Here is a 26,808-nt window from a genome sequence, read left to right on the forward strand (position 1 = left end):
ACCAAGGTACTTATAATTAGAGACTGTGTCTGTTTCTTTATTATCATGGTCACAGGATCATGGGTAGACTTTTTTTTGTCTTTTAAAAGTCGATGAAAATTTATTATCTTAGTTTCTAGAAGCTTAAGAAATAGAATTATTTCTCCTTAACCAGGTAACTGTCGTAAAGACACGTACTTAAAAATTTGGCCAGAAAACTCATCCTTCAAATATCGAGCGATTTGAATGACCATCATCTTGGCAAAAACTCTCAAACCTGAGACTTTGCAAAGTCCCAGGTTTGAACGTTTTTTGCCAAGATCATGGTCATTTAAATCAATCAATATTTGAAGGACGATTTTTCTGGTTAAATTTTTTAATACATATTACCCTACATTTAACAATTCTTGTCACACTGAAATGAAAGAATCAATTTCATTTGTGCAATCAAACACGTTGCTCAATACAAGGCTTTGATGTGAAGTGTCGTCTGCAAATTGCATCATCCATACAATATCAGGATTGGAACTTCTCCAATCATATAAACTGTAAATAGTACTGAAGAGAGTACACAACACCCAGGAACCCCCACTATTTCTTTTTAAAATATTCCAATCATAATTAACCAAATTAAAATCGTTTGAAAGGTAAATTTTAAAACTTCTCACACTCTCGTGTATTTTGGAATCTAAAATTTGTTCCCAGCATGCCCTATCAGTGCTATCAGTTATTGGGAAACATTCGGACTTTCAAAACAAAATAATGCAAGAAAATTTACTTGCACATATTTTGATATAAAATCAAGTGTATTACAACTTTATTACCTTAGAATATCTGCTGGGATCGTTATATGTATTTGGTGGATGACGTGGGTGTGATGTCTGTGGTCTACGTCTGTTGATCTGGAAAGGAGTCATTGTTCGTTGTTCCCCTAGTGTCTGCATTTAAAACATGCAAAAAATTATTCATATATGTGAAAAAAATATGCCAACATTTGACTTCAATGAAATATAAATAAAACATATTTTCATGTTTTCAAAATGCTCATTACACTTCAAAATGCCTCATATACTCCTCCAGCAGATGGAGCTCAACTTTTATTTCTTACAGTAAACGTCATCTGTTAGACATTATTTTTTTGTGCTAGCAATGCGGCAATATCCATCACTGCCTATAACCAAGTATACATTCATATCTGAATCGAGTTGAATAATGGGTCTTAACCACTTAAGTGACAAATCTCATAAGTAAATAACGTGAGAAAGGTAATACTAAATTCTTATCACTGGAGGGTATTGATAACGCATCTAGCTTGCTCCATTCTTAAGGTAAGGGTCCTTAGTTTGAACCCTGTTGAGATAGCTGGCAGTATCTGACTTATGGTTCTTCTGCTAAATAGTCCATTATTCCACCTAGGGACTCTGATATCATTGATTATATCATCTTTTCTGTCGGCTTTATGGTCTTGTGGTGAGACGCTGTGGCAGCAGAAAGTTCAGCCATAGGAAAAGAGTCTATACTCACATTCTCTAACCATATTTAGGCATTATATGAGTACCTGGCCAGTAACAATGCTGTCTTTGTTGATTTTAAAAAAATATAAATCGCCTCAGAGACCTCATGTATCGTCCTCTAGATTCAGTGTTTTTGTTGATTTGAGATGACGTGTAAATTGCTTTAAGCATATTTCATGGATATAAAAGCTCACTTTAAAAAAAGCTCATATTCTTCAACTGGTTCAACTCAACATATTATATTCATTGTGCAAAAAATAAAATACAAACAAAAATTACCTCAGTGTCTACAAAGTGACTACTAGAGGGCATATCCCCAACCAAGTCTTTGAGAGAAATATCCATAGCTTTGACTTCGTCCTTTTTTGCAGATCGAGTTCTCACTTTGGCTGACTGGGCTCGTCTGTTACGGTTTTGGCTGATACCCATTCTCTGTATGACCTGTGGATTTTACTTACAATTTATTTTCTGATTAAAAACAAAATTGTATGACGACAACCTCAATCATTCTGTAAGGTGGCAAGACAAGACTCTCCTCCTCCTCCTCCTCCTCCTACAAATGTAATAGAATGTTGCTTTCCTGATTGCTTTTAGCTCTTTCTTAAAATGCCCCTAAATAGAATCTTCCATAAGTGGAAAGTATTTGATGAAAATTAAGTGCCAAAAATTGACAATTAAATGCCAATCTAAATCAGACATTGCATCATAGTATGAATTATTTTGTATATTTTCTATTATCAACAACTGAGTCATATTCATTACCAGCAGAATGGATATTGAAATACCTTCATACCTTATTGTGAGTGATAAATCGGGTGTCAACATTTTCCAAAGAATTTGAGCTATGTTGCCGACTAAGTGGAATAACAGACATAGTCTGTTGATGATCCTGTAGCACCGCATCCATGTAGGCTTGCCTGTTTTGTATGTATCTTTGCTGATATTCCCTGATTTCCTGCTGAACCTCCTGATACTCTCTGTCCAATAACTTCATTGCCAAACGCTCCCAGTTCTGCTCAACTCGACTCTATAAGTGATCAAAAGAATTTAAAAAAAACATTTTTAACAAAATAAATGCTTAAAGGATAAAGTATTAAAACCTGATTTTACTTCTTTATATTTATTGTGAAAGACCTATTTATTTGCTTTATTGATTACTCAAAGGCATTTGATAAAGTTAGACATTGTGAGCTATTTAATATCCTTGAAGTACTAGATATAGACGGAACAGATCTTAGAATTATTAGAAACTTATATTGGAAACAAAGTGCAGCCGTCAGGATTGAAGGAGAACTAAGTAAATATATACAAATTAAACTAGGTGTTAGACAAGGATGTGTTTTGTCACCAGACCTTTTCAATATCTACAGCGAAACAATTATTAGAACTTTAGGAGATAGTCCAGACATTAATATCAATGGTGAGAATATCAATAATATAAGATATGCAGATGACACAGCACTAATTTCAGACTCAAAAGAAAATTTTCAATTACTCCTTAAGAAAGTAGTCACAGAGAGTGAACGTATGGGGTTATACTTAAATGTAAAAAAGACAGAATTCATGGTTGTATCAAGGAGATAAAGAAATCCAACATGTAACTTAATAAGCAATGGAGAAACTATAAAACAAGTTCAGACATTTAAATATCTTGGATACATAATAACTTCAGATGGCAGATGTAGCACAGAAATAAAACGAAGAATTGCAATAGCTAAAGATGGTTTTTAATAAAATGAGTCTAATTTTTAAAAACCACAATATCTCAATGACAACAAAACATAGGGTTTTGAAGGCCTATGTATGGTCAGTATTATTATATGGCTGCGAAAGCTGGACAATTACAGAAGACATTAGAAAGAAACTGGATGCAGCAGAAATGTGGTTTCTTAGAAGGATGTTAAGAATCTCATGAACAGAGAAGAAAACTAATGAAGAAGTATTAGAGCAAGCTGAAACTAAAAGGTTATTAATTCGTACAATAAGAAAAAGACAAATGCAATTTTTAAGGCACCTAAATCGACATAAATGTATTGAACATCTTGCTCTCACAGGAAAGATAGAAGGTAAAAAGAGTAAAGGTAGACCAAGAAAAACATATTTGAATAGTTTGAACAGCTGGGTGACAAAGAAAGAGAAGAGTAATATTAGTTTTCTGAGGTTATCTGATCAGATAGATGAATAGTGTACCATTATCACCGATGTCTGGCACAGACTTGGTACTTGAAGAAGAAGAAGAAGAATATTTATTGTGAAATAAGAATTAGAGAGAGCAAACTATACAAATCATTACATGCAAAAAGATTCATTTTTGCATTTCTATCAAATGTCCTCAGAGAAAGTCTAATTTCTGAGAGGGGTGGATTTATCTTGTATTTTTAAATTTGCTTTGTCTGGCACTGTAACAACTTTTTAGGTTTTTTACTAGCACAATTTCCTCCTTCCAATTCTCATAATATAGCTAAAACAATAACTACATTACTTTGACATTCATCTCCGAATTGGGCCTAGCTTGCATGCCATCACTTGATGGTGGCGCCTGTTGTTTTGGTGGATCCAGTCCTGTTGATGAATGAAGCAAACAATTAATTATGCACTTGACTTCTTAAATGTTTTCTCAAGTCTCATCCGATTATTGGTCATAAAGTCAATTTCATTTCATGAAACCAACCTTGAGTGTTTGTGTATGTGTGTGTGTGTGTGTGTGTGTGTGTGTGTGTGTCTACATGTGTGTATGTATGTGTGTATGTATGTGTATTCTCTCCAATTTTTATTGGGGTTGAGCACTGACCTAAAAACAATTGAACTTATTTCAAACGAAGGTTGAGTCGAACCCAGCTTTCTACTTTGCTGTTCTTATTCTAGTCTTTTTCTTACTACGCAGCGTGTATCTTATATTATGACGATTTTGGCCCAAGTGATTGTACTGTCATCCCATGGGTTCATTGTAAAAATAAGTACTTTTGACTGCTGTGAACAGCAGCACAACTGTAATGCAAAAGATAATTTAACACCACAAAACCCCCTTCTATCTGTTTTACCAATTCTTGAGGGTGGTCCCACAGTGTGTATTAGTGATTGTATGTTTGGAATGTAAACCACCTATGATGAATTCATGTATTTTCAGACAAAATTGAGATGCAGCTTTTATAACAACTAAGACCAAATTGTGTTGTGAGAGAAAAATTATGTGGCTTCAAATTAGCCGTTTATTGATTAATTAGCATTGTTTAGAACAAAAATGGTGGTATTGCAAAAGATATCACACTGGTCAATGAAAAGGTAAATTTGTAGATGACCCTCTTTCAAGAAGTTAATTTTGTAAAGAAAATAATGCTCTTACTTATAGCCAAAGAATGCAAGCATCAGTTGCATTAATTTACAAAAATAACTGTAATAACAGAAACGTAATAATGAAACTTACCAATAATATTTGACAAGTGAATTGTAGCATGCCTGTCTCCTTTCCATGATCTGTAAATAAAATACTTAAGTCACGTCAACTCTCCCAATTCCAAAAACTTGACAAATTGTCGTCGAAAATAAAACATAATCTTCACCCCAAAGATATTCAAAACATTAATATGTAAATGTATTATACGAATAAAGAAAGTAAAATCTAAATATATTTGAGAGAATAATATAAAAATTGATTTTGCCTTTTAATATAAAGCTTTATGCATGCACTTGCATCGTTTATATCAAGTCAAATTCTACGCAGCCTCTGGAACCCATTAAAGGAATCAAAAATAAATAATGTTGGCTACTGAGAGAAGAGCAGTTTTTCACATTTTATCAATGGACCTTAGCTTCAAATATTGTTAGATTAAGATGTTAAAAAGTCTCAACATAACACTTCAAAAAAAGTCCTAAGTTTGAAATTTAGTGACAAGGTGAGGGTCAATTCAATCCCCCAAAAAATCAATCAAACGTTTTCAGATCCAAATTAAAAAAAAAAAAAACAGTGTATTAACAGCGGTCAATATTTTATTGATGAAAAAGGCTGGCTTTTCAAAGTCATTGGCACTTCAATCAGTACCTTCAGAGCAGCATTAGCTTATGTGTATCCATCTAATAAAACATGTACTTTATCATATAGAACATACCTTTGAACTAATGAAATAAAACAATTTAGCTGATCAACAAGTTTCTGATTTTCTGCCTGAAGACGGCTCAGTTCTTGTTTCATATGTTGGAGAGCATTTGTTGCATTTACATCAAGAGCAACGTTTGTAGAATTCACCTTAGACCCCGAAAGGTGAAGAGACTGGGAACCTCCTTGCGTCATGTCTTCCAAGTTTTCTAATAAAAATCATACAAGTTAAAAGCAAAAGAATTCCAAAGAGAAATATACTTCAGTTTTCTAACGTTTGATTAGGAACTTTTCAAACTCTAACAAAACATCATTTGAAATTAAATTTGAGATGAAGATGGGCTTGATACTCAGAGGAAATTTGTCAATTGCCACCAAACACATCTTTCAAATCAAATTTTCTTCATTTTCTAAGTTTTAAAAAATTGCCTTCACAAACTCAGTCATATACTGGATGCATGTATTTCATGAATTTTAAGTGTTGATTGTTATCATTATTATCATTATCATTATTATTATTATTATTGTTATTATTATTATTATTATTATTATTATTATTATTATTTATTATTATTATTATTATTATATTATTATTATTGTTACTATTATTATTATTATTATTATTATTTATTATTATATATTATTATTATTATTATATTATTATTATTATTATTATAGTTATTATTAGTTTATTATTACTTTTTTTTTTTTTTTAAATTATCATTAGCATTGTTATTATTATTACAGTGCACTCTGGATACGTAAATGTTGCTTAAGTCGATTTTTACCCAACTCGATTTTTTAAATTGGTCCCTCCCCCTTTGTCCTATATAACATTAGTAAAAAAAAAAAAAGCTCCACATAAGTCGATGTCGCTTAACTCTCTCGAGTTCATATGCATGGAAAATTGAACAAATTTGTTCGATTTTGAATGAGGGTGAACTCGAGTGTTAAGTCAATGTTCTTATCACTCATGACCACAATAAAATCACAAATAAACAAGTATTTCCATCGGTTAAAAAAGCTACCAGTAAGAAATTTCATTGATTAAGAATATCTGCAAACGACTGGCGCACACCAATGTGATGAAGGTGCTTTGCCTGACGTCCGGGCTCAATGTACATAAGCAGTATCGAATAACTTTGATTTTTCCATCTCACATTTTACATGGTCGCAACTTCAAGTTCAAGATTTTTTATTCTTTTTTTTTTCGATTCCCAGGCCATCCTATAAAATGGCCCTCTTAATTAGTATCAATTTTATCAAGAACTCAAGTCAAGTCTACAACTACTATGGCAAACCTATAGCTGAAAAGAAAGATCCAGCTGATCAATGCATTTGAAAAGTCTGGCATGCGACAGAAAATCATCGCAGAGGAAATTTGCATACCAGCCATGTGTCTGGACTATTTACAAGAAGCATGACCTTGACCTAGAGGCTCCAACCCTTCCACTTTTCGCGGAATAATTCCACTTAATTGGTCTACATTCCGCATTCAAGGCAAACAGTCCACTTTACAATCGAGGAAAAAAAAAAAATCTCTGGTAAAAACAAAGTGAGCATGGCTTATTTCGTTAGTATCTCCTATGGTGAACCAACACACATTTTGTATGTCTGATTATTCCCTTTAAAGTGTGTGCAGCTGACGTCAGACAATATACTTTTGGGAGGGGGGTTGACCGAAGTATTTTTATTATGTTGACTCCAATATATAATAATAATAATAATAATAATAATAATAATAATAATAATAATAATAATAATAATAATAATAATAATAATAATAATAATAATAATAATAATAATAATAATAATAATAATAATAATAATAATAATAATAATAATAATAATAATAATAATAATAATAATAATAATAATAATAATAATAATAATAATAATAATAATAATAAATAATAAAAAAATAATAATAATAATATATACTTTATTCATTAAAAAAAAATGGAAATTCGTTTACAGACGTGGCATGCATAAAAATGTATAAACACAAAGTTGAGAATCTATGGCGACAATGTATACATATATATATGCAAATGTACAAACATGTAAAAATATACAACCAAGAGCCAATAGCAACACCTTTTATATTAATTTAATAAATTGAGATAGGCCATACCTCTGGCCTTTTAGTCCGAACTTGTGAGTGTATATTTAAAAGATAGTATTTAATTTAAATCACAGTTGTGCGTTAAAAATTCGAACACCATGTGGCAAAAATGAATTAAGGTGACGTGTTGTCTTTGTTTTTATAGATATAAGGCGACGGCTCCTCATGGAGAACTTAATATATTTGCGAAGGGGTGATCGCCATCCTTCATAACTTTCTCCATTTTACTTAGACAAAATCTCTTGAACAGTTCTTTCACATTGGAAATTGGGTGAGTATAACTCCTGGCTTTATCAATTATCCGATCAATTTTCTTAACGTCGCAAATACTGGCATTTCCACACCATGCTGTAATACAAAAAATTATAACGGTCTCCAAAACAGATCTATAAAAAAGGGTGCATAACGTTTTGTCTATGTCAAAGTCTGAAAGTTTTCCGAATAAAATACATTCTTCTGTTCACTTTAGAGATAAAAGCATCGGTTTGTAAATGCCACTGCAAAATAAAATACCCAAATATTTGTAAACTGAAACTTGCTCAACAGCTTGATTTTTAATTTTGAGCGAAGTGATGGAATTTGTGTTCTTCCTAAAATCAAAAATCATTTCTTTGGTTTTTCCTACATTTAATTTCAGGGAGTTATCTTCACACCAACCAACAAATCTATCGATCTCAGATCTGTATGCCATTTCATCATCTTTAAATATTAACCCTTGAAGGGCAGTGTCGTCAACAAATTTCAAAATTGGGACCAAGTCATTTGTACAGTCATTTGTGTAAACCGTAAAGAGACGAGGAGAGAGAACACACCCTTGAGGGGCTCCTGTATTAGTAATTATTTTATTAGATTCGTTTCCATTAATTTCTACAAATTGTGCTCTCTCCAAAAGAAAGTCTAGAATCCAGGAAATCAAATGGGGATTTATATTCAAACTTTTCAGTTTTTCAACAAGTAAATGGGGCCGAATCGTGTTGAATGCTGAAGAAAATCAATAAAAAGAATTCTGCAATATGCTTTTGGTTTATCTAAATGACTGTAAATATTATTCAACAAAAGGTTAATGGCATCATCAACACTTCTATTTGGTTGATATGCAAATTGCAAGGGGTCAGATTGGGGACCAAACTGGAGATTAAGCTTTTTCAGTACAAGTCGTTCAAAACATTTCATAAATAACAATAGATGTCAGGGCTATAGGTCTGAGATCATTCATACAAGAGACCTTGTCTTTCTTGGGGACAGGGACAATTTTCGATGTATTCCAAATGGCCGGAATACAGGATTGCTGGATAGACATATTAAAAATAATATAACACAATTGGTCGGCACACACTTTCAATAACTTGCCTCTAATGCCATCTGGCCCAAATACTTTTCGTATATTTACTCTCTCAAACTCTCCTCACTCGCCGTTCATCAAACACAATCTCATCTTCTTCTGTGACGTCATCTAATAATGTTGATCTAATTCTATTAATTTCATTTTCAAAATTACCGTCATCAAAACGTGCGTAAAAATTGTTTAATTCATTGACGTCAACGTCACTCAATGAGTTTGACTTCCTTTTATTGTTGTTATGGTTGACATCTTCATTCCCTTCCATGTATCCTTAATATTCCCAGATCTTAAATCATCCTCTAATTTTGACTTATAATAAGCCTTGCATTTCTTTATTTCTCTCTTTATTTCCTATTGTTTTGTTTTCAAACCTTTCCTATCTCCCTATAAATACTTCTTTTCATTCAAAAGTAATTTCATTCTTTTTGTGACCCAGGGTTTGTTGTTAGCATACATATGAGGTCAATGACCTAGGTAATATCATATGTTGGCTCCAATCGGTAATATTATTGAGTAAGGTCAGCTTCTTTCCTTATTTAATTTTAGCCCTGTGTGTTTGTGTGTGTGTGTGTATGTGTGTGTGTGTGTGCGTGCCTGCACGCGCGTTTGTTTGATTAGGTTAAATTTTATATTTTATCATTTGAGTACTTTTGGATTGTCTATTACAGTTTCTGTTGCAAAGCATGTCATAATCAATAACAGTAAGTTGATTCCGCTTTTTGATCTCAAATTCCGCTTTTTATGTATTCCGATTCCTCTTTGGGGCTATTGGGGGTGGTAGCCTCTGATGATCACTACAGGGACCTCTTCTTCTCTGATCAATTCAACGCGACCAAGCAACGCCAGTGGAAAGTGCGACATGAAGGACCATACTTATTCTAGATTGGCTTGTTTTCTTCACATGTATTTTTGTTCATTTGGTTACACTCCGATTAAGTTGAATTTTCTGTTAAGTCAATTTTTTCCCTGTTCCCCTGGGAATCGTCTTATCCAGAGTCTACTGTATTATTATTATTATTATTATTATTATTATTATTATTATTATTATTATTATTATTATTATTATTATTATTATTATTATTATTTTTATTATTATTATTATTATTATTATTATTATTATTATTATTATTATTGTTGTTGTTGTTGTCATTGTTATTATTATTATTATTATTATTATTATTATTATTATTATTATTATTATTATTATTATTATTATTATTATTACTATTTTTTCAATTATCATATTATTATATTATATATATTGTCATATATACTGCATGCATGCATTTCATGAATTCTGAGTGTTGATTATTATTATTATTATTTTTTTTTTTTTTTAATTATCATTATTATTATTATTGTTACTGTTATTATTATTATTATAACAATAATATTATTATTATTATTATTATTATTATTATTATTATTATTATTATTATTATTATTGATATTATTATTATTATCATCGTCATTATCATCTTTGAAAAATCAATCATCATCATCATAATTAGAAATATAAATCATAAAATTACCCTTTTCAAAAAGGAAGTGCCAACTGCCAATGATTGAGTCCTTGGTAGTTGAATGTTTATCAAGAGAGCTTTTTTATGCACCTCTGTTGGAGGTGTACAATAACGTACCATTTATGTGCACCTCTGTCGGAGGTGAAAATACCGGACCGCTTTTATGCACCTCCGTTTGAGGTACAGGTTAACACAGTTTTTATGCACTGTCGTTGGGGGTGCAAATGTGCGTTGTTAAAAGAGATCCACAGAAAAATGGGGCTTCTTTTATTTTCTGTGAATCGACTCATCTACGTCCACGAAATCTATATAATTTTAGATTAAGTGTAGTTTAGCACACTGCTTTATGATTGGCAGTGTATGTTGATACAATGATAATAATTAAATAATTTTAAAAGATCAAAGGTAAAAAGAAACATGGTACAAGAATACTGACCACAATGACCACAATATAAATAAATTTTATAAATTAAAATCAGAGTTTTAAAAAAAATAAGTCTCGACCACGGAAAACTACCGGCACAAACTCTTTCGCCAAAACCATCACAGAATGTAACTTAACCGTCTCGATAACTTTACAATAAATTCGGCATCATTACATGAATTCTGCACCAAACTATGTTCACTGACAGTCTATTAAAAAAATCAGGCCGCTGCACCAAAATCAGATTGATATCTGAATCTGAAACGTATGGTAAAGGCAAAGACACAGGCACAAGAAGATGACAGATGTCTTCCATTTATTATTTATTATTAACAAATTATTGATAAAGATCAAGATTAATACATAGAGTGCTTAATGTTGCAATGACTATACAATAGTTTAATACTGTCGAGGAGGTTCCATTGAACGTTAATTTAGAGTTTTTAAAAATCAAAAACGTAGTCAAAACATTATATCAAGCGAAACTTACAACAATCTATTACTTTATTACACTGAGGATTGGACTACAGCAGCCATGTTGTTTATAGTTGGATAGTAACAAAAAGGTTGCCAGATTATTTTTCAACAAAATGCCAGGGGAAGACTCAAAAAATGCCAAAACACTCAAAAAAATGCCAAAGTCTGTTGACTCCCACCCCCACTAAGAAAACTACTCACTTTTGATAGACAATTTACTATCATATCCTGGTGGCTTGCGTGTTTTTTTGTCTTTTTTTTATTTATTTTTTTTTGAATTATCCTAAATTTCCTATTGGGGTAATTTTTTACCTACTGACTACTAAGTGGAGTGAAAGTTAACAGGCGACCATGACGCAAATATACATGAGTTTTGCAGGAGATTCCCAGAAAACTTACGAGGATACTTGTCGAGGGCTGAATTTGAGTGAATATCTGAGGGAGGCAGGGCTAGTTCAGGGTGCGAGTTTTAATAGCAAAGTTTTCCGATGTGAAGAGATTTGTGTTTACGCGTTTAGAAATAATTAAGAAAAGGTGTCATTTGAAGTATAATATACAAGAAAAGAAAATGCCAAATGAAAATGCCAAATGCCAAATGATTTTTCTAATGCCAAACGGTTTTCAAAAATGCCAGATTTTTGGAATCTGGCATTTAAAATGCCAAACTGGCAACCCTGGTAACAAAATATTCGGAGTCTTTAAAAAAAAGTATATTAAAAAGATACAAAACAAACTTAGTCTAACATAAGGTAATGTTCCCTTCTCGGTTCTCATTGTAAATTGTAATAAAATTAACGTTAAAAGGAGAAACTATCCATTATTATTTATATAATTCATTATTTGAAAGGAAAGAAAACTCAAATAGATTCTGTCGATATGATATTAGATCATATCTTTACGACCAGTTATTTTTAGTTTACCAATCAACTTTTCCGGAAGTCTACAGACACGGAAATCTGTTGTCTGCAACATTTCTACAAGATTTCACAATCCTTTCAGAATTTTTAGTTTTTGGCAATAATCAAGTGACCACTAAAATGTCTTACGGCTATGGACAACCAGCAGGTCCTCCAGGTGTCGATCAAAATTACCTTGGGAGTATCTTTCAAAAGTAAACAACTTTATAAAACTTGAAATTATGACCAAAAAATATAGATTAGAGAGCTGAGCCGGTGTTACCAATACTTAGCTTCTATAACCAGGACAAATAATTCGTTTGGACAGAAAAATAAATAAAAACTTACCGCTTACCGTCAAAAGCAGTTTAGATTTGAAAATACATTTGTTTTCTATCAAAAAACATTCGGTACTAGACAATCCTTGATGAATTTCAAAAGTTGTGTTTGAAATTATATCCTAAATATTTAATGATTCATTCCTCGCTAAATCGTGTGTTTTTCTCGTCTGACCCATAGGTTGGTGCCCCCTAGTTTCCAGCCGCCTGCCGCGCAATAGCCGCGCAAAACAAAGGTTTTTTAAAAAGTTTATTGAAAAAAAGATACGGAAAAAGTGTCCCTAGATAGGTATGCAATTTGGTGCATAAGTGCAGTAAAAATTGGTGCGCAAAATTAGTTCGTAGAGGATGCGAGACTGTGTGTGTGTGGTGTGTGTGTGTGTGTGTGTGTGTGTGAGTATGTGTGTGTGTGTGTCTCTTTCTTTCTTCCTTTTTTTTGGGAGTGCCTACGTACACGGTAACGGGGCATCTAGCCTCAGGATCTATGTACACGTAAACCGGTTTACCGTTGCAACATTCTGTCAGTGATGGTCCTCGCTGTCGTGACCGCGCGCGCTCGTGTGTGTGTGTGTGTTTGTGTGTGTATGTGTGTGAGTTGTTTTTTTTAAATCAAAACAATTTTAACCATTAATGGCGAGATTCCATCTTACACTCCCCAAACTCCAGATCTTAGTCTTAATGTTATCATTAAAAGACAAGCTTTGCGATTTATAGTTTAATTGAAGCCCGAGTCGAAATATACTCTTACTACTGCTCTCTTGGTGGAAACGATTTATTCTGCATAAGCAATCTGGAGAAAAAAATCAGTGTCACTGTAAAAGGTTAAAATTTCACGAAGTACGCTCCGTGAACACCGCTGTAACAATCCTTTGATCTACGTCATCAGGCAACCCATTGTTTCTTTCATCTTTACCCATTCCCCCTTACTATCCCCCCATCCCCCCGCCCATCTCTCTCTCTCTCTCTCTCTCTCTCTCTCTCTCTCTCTCTCTCTCTCTCCCTCCTCTCTCTCTCTCTCTCTCTCTCTCTCTCTCTCTCTCTCTCTCTCTCTCTCTCTCTCTCTCTCTCTCTCTCTCTCTCTCTCTCTCTCTCCTGTCATAATGTTATCCCTTCCCCTTCCCATCTCAATGTAAAATGAAAACGTTCTGTTGTTTGCAGATACATGTATGATTGTTTTGTTTTCTCTCTCTCACTAGGCTAGGATTAAAAACCAAGACATCAGGTAATGGGTGTCTAATGCCAAAGTATAGATTCTCTCTTTGGCCAATTTAGTCACGCATGTTTCAGTCCAGCTATTTACTATGTTCTGCCTATACCACACAATAAGTGGGATTTTGGGGGGTGGGTACGAAAGAAATCAAGGTCATAAGTAACCGTGCACAAGAGCTGTATAGGGAATTGGTTTCTGGGGTCTTGCAAATACCAAATATTTTATGGAAAGCTTTTTCGAACTCCAAGACGTCTGGTTTGTTTTGCTATCTTGGAACAAACGAAACAGATGTCTTGATGTGTGGCCTAGTTGTCTGATTTTGTGACCTGGATGTAAGGTTTTGTGACTTAGATGTATCCTTTGTGTGTGCAAGCCATGCGGGTAAGTACGGCGATAGCTTGCCAGTTGAGGAAAAAAAAAGGAAGAAGCAGCGTATCCGCATTTGAAAAACAAAACAAAAAAAAAAAACTGAAAAAACAAAACAACTTAACCTTTTAAAGGCGAATATCAATCTTACTTGGACCAAAAATAAAATCTTACCGTTTTCATAAAAAGACAAAAAACAAATTACAATTTAAAAACTTGAGCTTTTATATAGAGCAATATCCACCCAACGTGCTCAAAGCGCTTTTTATCAATATTCTTACTGCTCTTATGGTGGAAACGTTTGTTTTTTCTGCGTTAAAAAATAATATAAATGAAGACTATTATTTGAAAAACAAAAAAATCAGTGTCACTGGCAAAGGGTTAATTGCAGTACTCCTGCATCCAGTGAGACTCCTACGGCACTTGCTAATCATAAAAAAGGAAATAGCAGCAATCAACAATACTAAGGTGAAAAAAAAAAGAAGAAAAAAAGGTGGGTAGGGGGGAAGAGCAAACCCAGTAGCAATGCAACCTTTTAGCGGCGAAATTCGATCTTTGACCTAACACCAAATCTTCTATCATCAAAAGACAAGTAACGGCAAAACAATTATAGACAATTGAAGTCCGAGTTGCGATAGTCTGACTACTCTCTTGGTGGAAACGCTGTATTCCCCGTTAACAATAATAAAGATAAAAGCAAACTACTATCTAAAAGCAAAAAATTAGCTTCGCTGTTAAGGGGTTAAGAACACCTGCAACTGCAACTGCCAGCATCCTTGAGATGTCTACGTCACCAAGGTCACCAATCGACACGTCTCCCTCTCGTCGGCATGCCACCCCCCCCCCCCCCCCCCCCCCCCTCCACTCTCACGGTGGTGGTGGCGGCGGATAAAAAAGGCCTTTTTTTCTTTTATTCAATCAACTTGACTGCTGGTGGACCCTAGGCCTCTCTACAAGTCCAAGAAATAATACTCACTTTTTCTCTTCGCCAACGAAAATATCTACCCCCTACTGGTCTAATTATTTGTAGCAGACGACAAATTTCTCAAAAAGGTCACGTGACACTGTAAAAACAACACAGGAAGTCCATGAAAGCTTATTTACGACATTTCCTTTGAACCGTGGTAAACAACAAAATTTCGTTTTCATTCGACTCAACGGGTCAGATTGGCCGGTATTTTTTTAACGAACTAAAGTTCTGAAAAATCAAAATGTTTCTTAGAAAGTTGAAAGATGCTAGTTTTTGAAACAGAGGTAGGTTTTTAAAAAAAATCTTTATATTTTACGTGAATGCATGCTCAAGGCGAGTTGGACGTGCAGCGGAGGTTGGTCGGCCAAAGGCCCACCTCTCTACCTTACTTAATCAATTCACTTTCAATTTCAAGTTGTTGAATTTTTTTGGGAGGCTCACCCAAACTCGCATCATTTTCTATTAAAAGCGTGTGTTTCTGGCTTTTGTTTATGTATGACCTACAGGGCTATAAGGCTGTCTAGGGAAGCCTTCCGAAAGGCTCCCGCTCTCTATATACAACGTAATTACTTGCACGGAAACGGCTGTCATATAGCCATGATGACGATGACCATCATGTATATAAATGTGGCCAAATTGGCCACACAGTTAATCGTGTTTCTATTATTATTATGGGAAGGTCTTCTGTGGTTTCACAGCAGGCCTGAAGAGAGTTTATTATATCTATTATTGGGGATGGGGGGGGGGGGGGGGGGGGGGGGGGGGGGGGGGGCTAAAATTAAGGTATCTAGTATTATATAATAACTTTCTGTTAAACTACGGAAGACCCCCCTTATTTTTTTTGCAATAACAATTTTTTTCCCAAGTTAAGAGTCGATTTTTTTTTGTTTTCAAAACCTGATGAGTTTTTTCAAGGGTGGTCACAGTGTTAGTGTTTAGCCATATGAATAGGAAGTTTTATTTGACGGTGAGAAACTGTTATATTACCTCAGTCGCCAGCACTGTAGCTTCATGAACTCTCATAGCTATGGAGGATTGCATGCATAGCAAAATTTGTTTGGTGTGCACGTAATTACATGTTTATAGACATTCCCCTGATGTAAACAGCTGTAAACTATTTTTTTACATTTTTGTTTTTGAGCAAGTTCCCCTACCCACTCCCTAAGTAAAGACCCCATTCTTCACCATCATATTTGGATAATTTTAAGTTAATTTGTGTCTGTTTGTTTGTTTTTTTGAGCAGGAGTTGTCCAGTAACATTTATTTCCAATTATATTCGTACAATTTCTCTCTCTCTCTCTCTCTCTCTCTCTCTCTCTCTCTCTCTCTCTCTCTCTCTCTCTCTCTCTCTCTCTCTCTCTCTCTCTCTCTCTCTCTCTCTCTCTCTCTCTCTCTCTCTCTCTCTCTCTCTCTCTCTCTCTCTCTCTCTCTCTCTCTCTCTCTTCTCTCTCTCTCTCTCTCTCTCTCTCTCTCTCTCTCTCTCTCTCTCTCTCTCTCTCTCTCTCTCTCTCTCTCTCTCTCTCTCTCTCTCTCTCTCTCTCTCTCTCTCTCTCTCTCTCTCTCTCTCTCTCTCTCTCTCTTCTCTCTCTCTCTCTCTCTCTCTCTCTCTCTCTCTCTCTCTCTCTCTCTCTCTCTCTCTCTCTCTCTCTCTCTCTCTCTCTCTCTCTCTCTCTCTCCCCACTTGTGAGAGTGTGTGTGTGTGTGTTGATATGTGTCATATATAATGTATTGTATATAGTCAAGACTAGGTAATATAAATTATGAATATTTAAAATAGGCGAAGTAGTAACCTCTTTTCTCTGTGGTTTATTGATTCAAATTTATTGTATTAAAATAGATTTTCACGATATTCATACAATTATTTTGAATTCTTTATTATGATTTAATAATGAATTATTAAGGTTTGACATCATTGTATATGTTCTATCATGGTTTGACACTACTCTTTAACTCTATCCATTCAATTTTGAATATTTACTCTAACCTGAGTTCATATCATATTCAAGAAAGTACAGCGAGGCAACAAGCTTCTCATGAATTATGAGTTGCATATAGATATTGGTGACCTCTTTTATCCATGTTTTTGATCATATTATGTCTACAAACCTTGATAGTGATTGAACTTAATTGATTGATTTATTGCATAGGATTCAATTTAAGCAAAGGTGCTTCTGTTCTTTGATTTAGTGTTGACAAAGACAGGAGTGGTCAGATAAGTGCAACAGAGCTCCAACAAGCCCTGAGTAATGGTAAGATTCGGAATGTTATTTCAGGTTTAGGGTTTGGGAAAGAATTCGGACTGCTTATTTTGACATTATCAAAATAAATGCTAGATAGATCATAACATATTCGGTCATATTATTATATTACAAGTAATATAATTGACTTTCTTCATGTGACTTAAGCTGAATAAATTGTTTTTTTCTGTCTTGTGATGAGGGTAGATTCAAATTTTTCATGAAGAATGATAATGAATATTTGCTAAAATTTAGTGAAATGCGAGATAACTGCAGACGTGACCTTTAATAAATTTGTTTTTTTTTGTTTTTTTTGACTGACAGAAAAAGAAATAGTGTGTAGAAGTAGAAAAATAGAGAAACAAACATAATTGAAAGGTCATAAGATTCTTGGGTTTTTGGGTTTTTTTGGGGGGGGGGGGGGGGGTTGCAGTCCTTGATCTCCTGAACCCTAAACTGACTTTACCAGTCTCTCCTAGTCCTTTTTTCATCATTTTTCTAATGGAGTCAGAGTGTCATATTTTTTGCATCTCTTGATTGAACCATTATGTCTCTTAGCCTTTGTAGCTATCAGAGAACTTCTCGCTCAGGATGGAATTATTTTTTTTTAAATATTTATTTTCATGGATAACGCAATCATTGATTAAATTCAGACTCACAGGAAAATGAAACAGAAGGAGAGACTGGTTGACAAGATGTTGTTTACTTAATAGTTGTTTCAAAATAAAGTACCTATATTTAAAAACTTCCAACTTTACACAGAATCGATACAGATCGCAGTGGCTCCATATCAGCCAATGAATTGCAAAGAGCACTGTCTAACGGTGAGCTTTATATGAATATATTAGCATTTAGGTTGCTGTAGTGATGACAGCACAATAAAATACACCATTCTTATCATTTTTTTAAAAATAACGGAACTATTTAATTTGACTTATTTATGTAAATAGGAGTTTATCCTCATTTATTAATGCATTATGTTTGAGTTGCAAACCATTAGGAATATTTGGACTTTTGACTTTTGAATGAATTTCATGGTTCATGCATGGTCAACAAAGGAGGGCTCAATTTAGTTTTTGTTTTTTTGTGTTGGTTGTTTTCTTTGTATATCTACTTCTAAGTGAATAGGTCCAGCTTCTGTTATCATGTAGATAAGGTGAAGTGTCAATGAACTACAAATGTAATCAATGGAACCGTTTGATCTTCACGTCAATGGGAGTCAGTAAATCACACCTTCATGTCAACTTGCATCATGGGAGCTGAAAATTCCTCTTAATTCGCAATTCTTTACAAATTCATATTCAAAAGTTAGTGAAATGAGGGTTTATGCTTGTGGGAACATTCTTGAGAATACACAAATGCCATGTTAACAAATAGATTAAGGCGATTTTATTGTTCGTTGACTTCTATTGGTCAATGAACTGGAATTTGCGGGTGGTTGATTGGTAACTGACTCAAAGATTAAAAGTGTATGCAAGATCCTGTATCATTATCATTATCTCTCTCATTTGGACTTTTTCATAACTGTAAATCATCTACAACTACAATGTCATCTGGAAAGTGAAAAAGTAACTTTGAGATGAAAGGAATGAATCAGGGCAATTCTCTTTGGGCTCTGCACTTGGCGATAAAGAGATTCATGTGCTGGGCATTTTATGATCTGTACAAAAACTTGCCTTTAATGGAATTTTTTGTCTATACCCGTTCATCTCGGTACAGTACTTTCAATTTTTATTTCCCTTCCTATTTGCATATATAATTTTTGTGTTGAATAATGAAGTTATCAAAAAGCGTTGAAAACTAATTGATTAATGTAGGCTATATGGAGCATATATGATTTCTGCACAAAAGACCTCAATTTGTTTTCATTATTTAATTCTTTCTTTTTTTTTTAGAAGATAAGGTCATTAATATAAGAAGATCACAGGAAACGTCTTCTAGTATTATTGTGAAGAATGATTACCACTTGCAAATCATAATTCTTCATTGTCATATTTCAGGTACATGGACTCCATTCAACCCAGAGACTGTTAGACTGATGATTGGTAAGACATTTTTTTTTCCAGAAAATTTTCTCACACTTAAAACAGGAGATTGATATAAAGTTACACTCTCTCTAACGTTAGCTGACTTAACCTTTTTATTTCATATATCCATGGATTAATCTCGTAACTTGTAAGAAAGTCTCAGGCATGAGATTATATTTATTTTGATGGGGGAGTGGGGACAGGGGAGAGGAAGAGAGAAGAAGAGAAATTTTATATAATTCTGGCCCTTTATTATTATTATTATTATTATTAGTAATAGTAGTAGTAGTAGTAGTATTTTTATATTATTATTATTATTATTATTTTTATTATTATTATTTTTATTATTATTATTATTATTATTATTATTATTATTTTTTTTTTTTTTTTTTTTTTTTTTTTTTTTAATTATTATTATTATTATTATTATTACTATAATTATTGTTATTATTATCATTGTTATCATAATTATTTTTATTGTTATTATTGTTGTTTTTATTATTAATATTGTTGTTTTGTTGTTGTTATCATGATCATTATCTTCATCAACGATATTATTATTTATGTATAAAGATACCTCATACGGAAATCTCAAATGAGATTGAAATATTTACCTACAGATATTTACCAATAAAGTCTATTATTGACATCTTTAGTAGGTTATCATATAATAATTAGATATGCATATATAATATAATTAAATGTGTCTATGTAGTTGAAATTATATCAATATTGTAAGGGAGCCTATCTCTAGACTCCTTTAAAGAAGGCTTTCCCTTCGCAAGCTATGATTTTTTTCAAATTTTCACCAATGGAATGCATGTTACAAGACCAAATAGATATTCATTCATTTTTTTTTTCTCTTCAGGCATGTTTGACCGAGACAATTCAGGCACCATTAACTTCCAAGAGTTTATGTCCTTGTGGAAATACGTCACTGACTGGCAGAATTGCTTTAGGTCTTATGACAGAGATAACTCTGGATCAATTGACAGGAATGAATTAAAAGTAGCCATGACTAGTTTTGGTAAGTAGGTAGGGTTAGTGAATTAGAGAAATATATTCTGCTACAGTGGTGTCACTCACTATCAAAATGCCTGCTTAGATTTTGGCCAGAAAACTTTCACCCTCCCTCGATTAATCATTTAAAATGAACCGCGATTTAAAATTATTAAAACTGAGCCTTCTTTGAAATCACATTATCCTTTGATGATTAACAATTTTTGACAAGAATATCAATCAATGTTAGGAATAAAAGTTTTCTGGCTAAAGTGCATTCAGTGTTTTGTTTGTTTATAGCAATAGCAGGGTTGTATTGGTTGTATATGTTTGAAAAAGTCACAAGGTGTTTACTTTTCAAAAGTAGTGCAGTGTCCTTTATTAACGTACTCAAAGCACTTTTCAAGGAATCTCAAACCACCAGCAACACTTATCATATAGATAAAGACAGGGTATCTGTGAGGAGTAATTATACATTATTTTCACAGCGAGAGCACACAGTAAAGGTATTGGCCAGGTGCTCATTTTACACCTAGGTTTGTTATGAGAATGTGAGTAAATAACCTTGTTCAGGGACTCAATTTTGTATTGCCCATAGGGGAATGAGAACTTAGGACATACAAATCCGTTGGCATGTGTCATATCACAAGTCCACAGAGTCATAGAACTTGAAATGTTTCAATTTCATATTCATTATTCCCATTATGTGTTTTACTGGGAGCTGTCTGATTTCTCAAGCAAACAAAATGTAATATTTTATTTTGGGCAATATCTACAAAGTATGCTTGAAAGTGTTAAATAGGTCTATGAAACCAACAGCAACACCTTGGAGGGTGAGACCTGATGCTCGTAAGGCACAATCTACAATTGATGCTATTAACAAGAAATGAAGTGAGTAGGAAAGTGCCAGAAGACAACAGAGAAGAAAAACGTCGCCGCAGTGATGGGGGCTTGAACCGCGACCTTACTGGTACGACAACTCCGCCTGGCCTGGGAGATCGTGACTCTACCGTATGAGCTATCCACAACCCCAAAAAAGGTCGCTTCAAATCTAGTATATCAAGAGCCACTCTCTCCCTGACTTTTTGAGGTAACGGGTTCAACACATACAAACGCCGCGAAGTTAGTTGGCCAGCATTTAAGCTAAATAGCCAATATTCTCAATACAATTAATGCTATTCCAATCCTTAAAACTTGGTGTTCCTTAATCAGTCCTTGACAACCTTTTTTGTCTGCATGAGACTTTGAGGTATTCTCAAACTAAGTACAGTGTAACAGCATTCGTCTAACAAAATGGGACAGCCAGTAAAGTTCAAGGAATACGTGAACAGGGCTGAAAGACGAGGGAATCAAATTGTGATGTAGCCGAATGTACACGAATATGATCTAAATGTTTGCACATCCAGGTCTCAAAGTTTGATGATGTCATCCATGCCTATTGTCGCAATGCATTTCCTTCATCAGTGTGTCAAAAAATTGTGAAAAATACATTATGTGGGTTTGATTGCTTAAGTTCACGAAGGCAATGACACAACATACTTGCTTTGTGGATGCCATGAGAATTTTACTAACTTTGAAGGACATAATTTGGAACTTCTGTCATTGTTTGTTGAATCCGTGAATTTGTCTGAATGCGTGTTTGATGAATGCATGTTGCACTGTACACTGATAGTGTGCTCTGGGGATCTACATATGTTCCCTATTTGAACCAGTCCCCTTTATCTTACTTTTTCTCATGTGCCTTTAATCTCATTTTCTTCTATTTTACTGGTGCTTTAATGACCTAAATGTGTTGTGAGTGTCGTGAAACCCATAAAAACAAACAAAACATTGTCTTAAAGTATGATATTAATTGCTCTTTGTTTTGTTTTTAAAATGTCTTCCATCATTCAGGTTACAGACTCTCGGACCGGTTTTATGATATTTTGGTTAAGAAGTTTGACAGACAAGGAAGAGGCACCATTGCCTTTGATGACTTTGTACAGTGTGCTGTAGTCTTACAGGTTGGTTCTGACCCTAACTTACTTCAAATGCTTTGGTCAGATGTCATAAGAAGTGTATTTTAAAAGTTCTAAAAAGATTAAGGATCGATTCGGAAAAAAATGGTACCAAGCTAGACTTTAAGCTGATGAAGCTAGACCATGTTTCGAGCCTCTTTTGAAAAATCTACGATATTCGGTCCATGGGGAAAAAAATACAGCTGTTTTAAAGTTAACATATGCATGAGAATCTTTGCTTTTTTGCTTTTGTTAAAGAGAAATAATCATATTACAAATTCTTTCTTTCCCTTTAACAAAGATCAATAGTAATAAATATAGTTAGGTTGAGAATTTATATAATAAATTCCTTTTTTTAAAAATGACCATCAATAACTTTTTTTTCACCACGAACGGATTTTAGTGGATTTTAAGTATGATAATCTGCATAAAATGTGCAACCAAATATTTTAAATTTAGCTTGGTACCAATTTCTTCCTGCATCTTTTATTTTAAGTCTACTGGATTTGATTGTGCTCAATAACTTGCAAGTTAGAAATTTGCCTAAAAATCTATAACTTTGATATATTAATTTAGGAAATAACAAGACATACATATCAGAGATAGCTGTCCTTACAGTGATGTCTGACTCATTTATTCTTGGTATTGACAGTAGTTAATTCATGTCTTAACAATTGATTTGTTTTACAGACCTTGACCAATTCATTCAGAGCCTACGACACAAACCAAAGCGGCTGGATCCAGATCAACTATGAACAATTTCTCACTCTTGTCTTCAGTCTCAAGAGCTGAGTTCGAGGAATTTGTTTAGGTTTTTATAAAAATATATAATTTGCCATTTTCTTTTTATTCTATTTTAAAGGTCAATAATAATAATTATGCAGTTTTCTTAGTAGTAAAAGCCTTATCATTATTATCTTTTTTTATTTTTTAATGGGGATAGGAATACCATTCAAATCTCCACGGATTTATCATACCGTTATAAATGATACAATTCTATGTGAAAGGGTAAGAGGTGGGTGGAATAGAGGGGTGTTATTTGTCCCATCATTCTTTTGCCTATTTTTAAAAAGTTTTGATCGATAAAAGTACTATTAATTCATTCTGTTATTTTGATATGTATTTGTCATGTTCAAAGTATAAGAGTATGTAGTTGTCATATTCATCTTTCCAACAAGCCACAAGTTTCACAAACTATGTATTTAGCATAAAATATATTTCATGGTTAATAATGTGAAATCCTTGACGAAGACATTTTCTTCTTCCTTATATGATGTTCTTGGTTGTGTCATTTCCTGACCTTCCATAGTGGGCAGGGAGGTACTTACTGTGTCTTCTCTCCTCTGGTATCTGTTTTCCAATTGCTTTCTGTCTTTGTCTTGGAATGAGATTGCTTAGTTTTGCCATGACCCTGGCTGGAGTCCTTGGCTAGGGGAAACAGTCTAATGTATAGTTTTAGTTTTGAGAGATGATATTTTTTTCCTTGTAAATCATCTCTCTGTTGTCTACTGTTGTAATTATTGTTTGTTTTTGTTTTTTTTTTGCATATAATTCGTAAACATTTGAGTGTATTCCTCTTAGTGGGATCTTGTGCTGGTGTATGGGTGAGACTTTAAGGTGATCTCAAACTGAGTACACTGATAGTGTGCTCTTGGAATCTACATCTGTTCCCTATTTGAACTAATTCTCCTTTGTCCTACTTTTTCCTCAAGTTCTATTAATTGTACCTCTAGAACGTTTTTACTATCCAATTTCCTTCCTTTTTACTGACGCTGATATGACCTAAATGTGGTGCAAGTGCCGTAAAACCCTTAAAAACAAAACAAACAAAAACATTTTATACACTTAATTCAAGATTTGCGTTAAATAATATTTTTTCAACTGAGTCTGCTTTTTGGAATTCTTATTTTGTCATGCACATGAAAGGGCAGCCATTAAAAATAGAGAAAGAAGCAATTTATTGCATGTCACAAGGTAAGCACCACAAATATCTTGACTTAAAAAATTTACGATTGTGCATTTTTCCTTAAATTACATACATCTATAGTAAAGCTTGATGTTAGTTTTTTAAGGTTAATGATATTGAATTACATAACTACATACCTTTCTGTGCACAACCCTTATTAAGCTAAAGCTTCATCCTATAAACAACATGAATACATTTCGTGACTACGCACAATGAATTTTCCAGGAGGATGGAATTATATTTATAAAAATAACAAAATGTTAAGGAGTTATTCCAAGATTATGTCAAAGCTTTCCAACCACGCCTTGTTGAATTTTTAACAATGGGACATGGCCTTTTTCTTGGCGATTCCTGCTACTACTATGGTTATAATACAATAATACGTGGTTTAATACTCATACTCTGGTGGGGGGGGGGGACTTTTGTGAGTTGCAAGTAAGGCGGAAAACAGACTAGATCTGAAATCATCTACTTTGACAGGCCCATTTTGTGAGTTGCAAGTTAAGTAAATATATCTACATCACAGATCATTCAATATTTGTACTATGATGAAATCTTTAAATTAACCTTTAATGGTCATATATTAGTATTAAATTCAATTTCATAGATGTGATTTACATTTTGAAAAATGAATATAACTGATTCATTCAGTGAAACTGGATACTGAACCATTTGATGAAATTGAAGTGTACCGTTCTTCACACAGAGTTTTCTACTATTCTGTGTTTCACGGAATCATCCTGCAAAATCTTTGTCTATCCCTCAATCCGCAGAGCTCAGTCAAGTTCTGGGAAATCAAATTTCTGAGGTAGACAGATCTTCATTGAAGTTGTTGGTCATTTCTCCACCGCTGTTAATTTTTGTTATTGGAATAAATTGAGCTTTTATATAGCGCAATATCCACTTAACGTGCTCAAAGCGCTATCCAAGACTATTAACTAACGTCAGTCAAGAGATCAGCTGGGTGGGGTTCCCGACCTCCCATAGTGGGCAGGGAGATACTTGCTGTGTCTTGTATACCCCTTTATCTGTTTTCCAATTGCTTTCTGTCTTTGTCTTGGAATGAGATTACTAAGTTTTGTCCTGACCCTGGCCGGAGTCCTTGGCTGGGAGGGAAACAGTTGAATGTATAGTTATAGTTTTGGGAGATTTTTTTTCCCTTGTAAATCAATCTCTCTGTTATGTTGTTATTTATTTTGACTTATGATTTGTTAACATTTGAGTGTATTCCTCTAAATGGGATCTTGTACTGGTGTCTGAGTGAAACATTTAGGTAATCTCAAACTAAGTATACACTGATAGTGTGCTCTTGGAATCTACATCTGTTCCCTATTTGTACCATTCCCCTTTGTCTTACTTTTTCCTCAAGTCCCTTTAATTGTACATCTAAAATGTTTTTACTGTCCAATTTTCATCCTTTTTACTAATTTTTACTGGGGCTGATATGACCTTAATTGTTGCAAGCGCCACAAAACCCTTAAAAACAAAACAAACATCAATAGATCAGAATGGGAAACTTTAGTGTATATGTCATGATCTTGGTGAAAACTGAAATAAAAAGGACACGACTGTACAATGATGGACAATGTTTAGGAGTATTCTTAAGCATACCACTTTGCAAGTTTCGGTAAACGATTCTACTTTTTCATTTTAAATTTCACTTTTTCAGCTTTATTATCCTTAATCCAATGTATAGATAAGAGTTGGCAGCTCTTTTCACATTTATAATGTTTCCCTTACTCTGATTCATACTCAATTATTCAATGTTAAAATGATAAATCAGATTGAAGTCCCATTCATAATAAGAACTAGGTAGTGATACGTTTGTAAGTTATTGCGGTATACTTTGAACTCCATGGAACAACACGCAAAAGGCATTATTTCATATTTATGACTTCGGTTACATTAAAAAGATTTTTTGTTATTCAGATTTCCACTGATGCCATATTCATTGTGAAGAAAAAAGTTTATTAGTTTGGTCAGTTGTGTACTGCACATTTACAAACTTGGCATTTAGTTTTATATACATGTGCTTTTTAAAAAAAAACGCTTCTGAGTGTATTTTATTCATTTATATATTCCATTTCAATAAAAATTATATAAATTGAATTTACTTTTGTTTTTGTCATTGGAATAAAATATCAAAAGCAAACATTTTTCTTTTGCCCTGTATCGTCACAATGAGCTACGAAAAATCCTGCCCAGGCAGTGTTTTTATTTTGTGAAATACAGTACTCACTGGACTCTAGCATGTTGAAGTTCCAACCCCCCATAGTGGGCAGGGAGGTACTTCCTGTCTTCTATCCCCCTGTTTTCCAATTGCTT

At 33.6% G+C, this 26,808-nt stretch overlaps 2 protein-coding genes across 4 annotated transcripts in view; one reads left to right on the forward strand and one right to left on the reverse strand.

Moving 5' to 3' along the window:
* LOC144977320 (uncharacterized) overlaps positions 1-11,564 on the reverse strand; it is a 23,450-nt gene extending 11,886 nt beyond the window's left edge. The window contains exons 1-7 of one of the 2 annotated variants that reach the window (XM_078922397.1): positions 11,491-11,564; positions 5,600-5,795; positions 4,918-4,967; positions 3,976-4,055; positions 2,287-2,520; positions 1,773-1,934; positions 804-917 (exon numbers count right to left, since the gene is read on the reverse strand). In XM_078922397.1, coding sequence (XP_078778523.1) covers positions 804-917; positions 1,773-1,934; positions 2,287-2,520; positions 3,976-4,055; positions 4,918-4,967; positions 5,600-5,781 — 822 coding nt within the window. In that variant the 5' untranslated portion in view covers positions 5,782-5,795; positions 11,491-11,564. Of the gene's footprint in view, positions 1-803; positions 918-1,772; positions 1,935-2,286; positions 2,521-3,975; positions 4,056-4,917; positions 4,968-5,599; positions 5,796-6,887; positions 6,958-11,490 lie in introns of those variants that run through there. The other variant, XM_078922398.1, reaches the window with a different exon arrangement.
* An 832-nt stretch (positions 11,565-12,396) lies between these two features.
* LOC144977332 (programmed cell death protein 6-like) lies at positions 12,397-26,592 on the forward strand. 2 transcript variants are annotated; one of them, XM_078922415.1, is made up of 6 exons: positions 12,397-12,588; positions 18,257-18,318; positions 19,495-19,539; positions 20,390-20,548; positions 22,414-22,523; positions 23,208-26,592. In XM_078922415.1, exons 1-6 carry the CDS (start codon positions 12,515-12,517, stop codon positions 23,307-23,309), a joined length of 552 nt encoding a protein of 183 aa, XP_078778541.1. In that variant the 5' UTR covers positions 12,397-12,514; the 3' UTR covers positions 23,310-26,592. The 2 variants fall into 2 exon arrangements, with proteins under 2 accessions (XP_078778541.1, XP_078778542.1); XM_078922416.1 differs by lacking the exon at positions 18,257-18,318 and adding an exon at positions 17,445-17,506 and having other exon boundaries at positions 12,401-12,588.
* The last annotated feature ends 216 nt before the right edge of the window (positions 26,593-26,808 follow it).

This window comes from Berghia stephanieae, chromosome 7 (assembly GCF_034508935.2).
Source record: "Berghia stephanieae isolate SIO BIC M18660-M18661 chromosome 7, UCSD_Bste_1.3, whole genome shotgun sequence".
Taxonomy (NCBI): domain Eukaryota; kingdom Metazoa; phylum Mollusca; class Gastropoda; order Nudibranchia; family Aeolidiidae; genus Berghia; species Berghia stephanieae.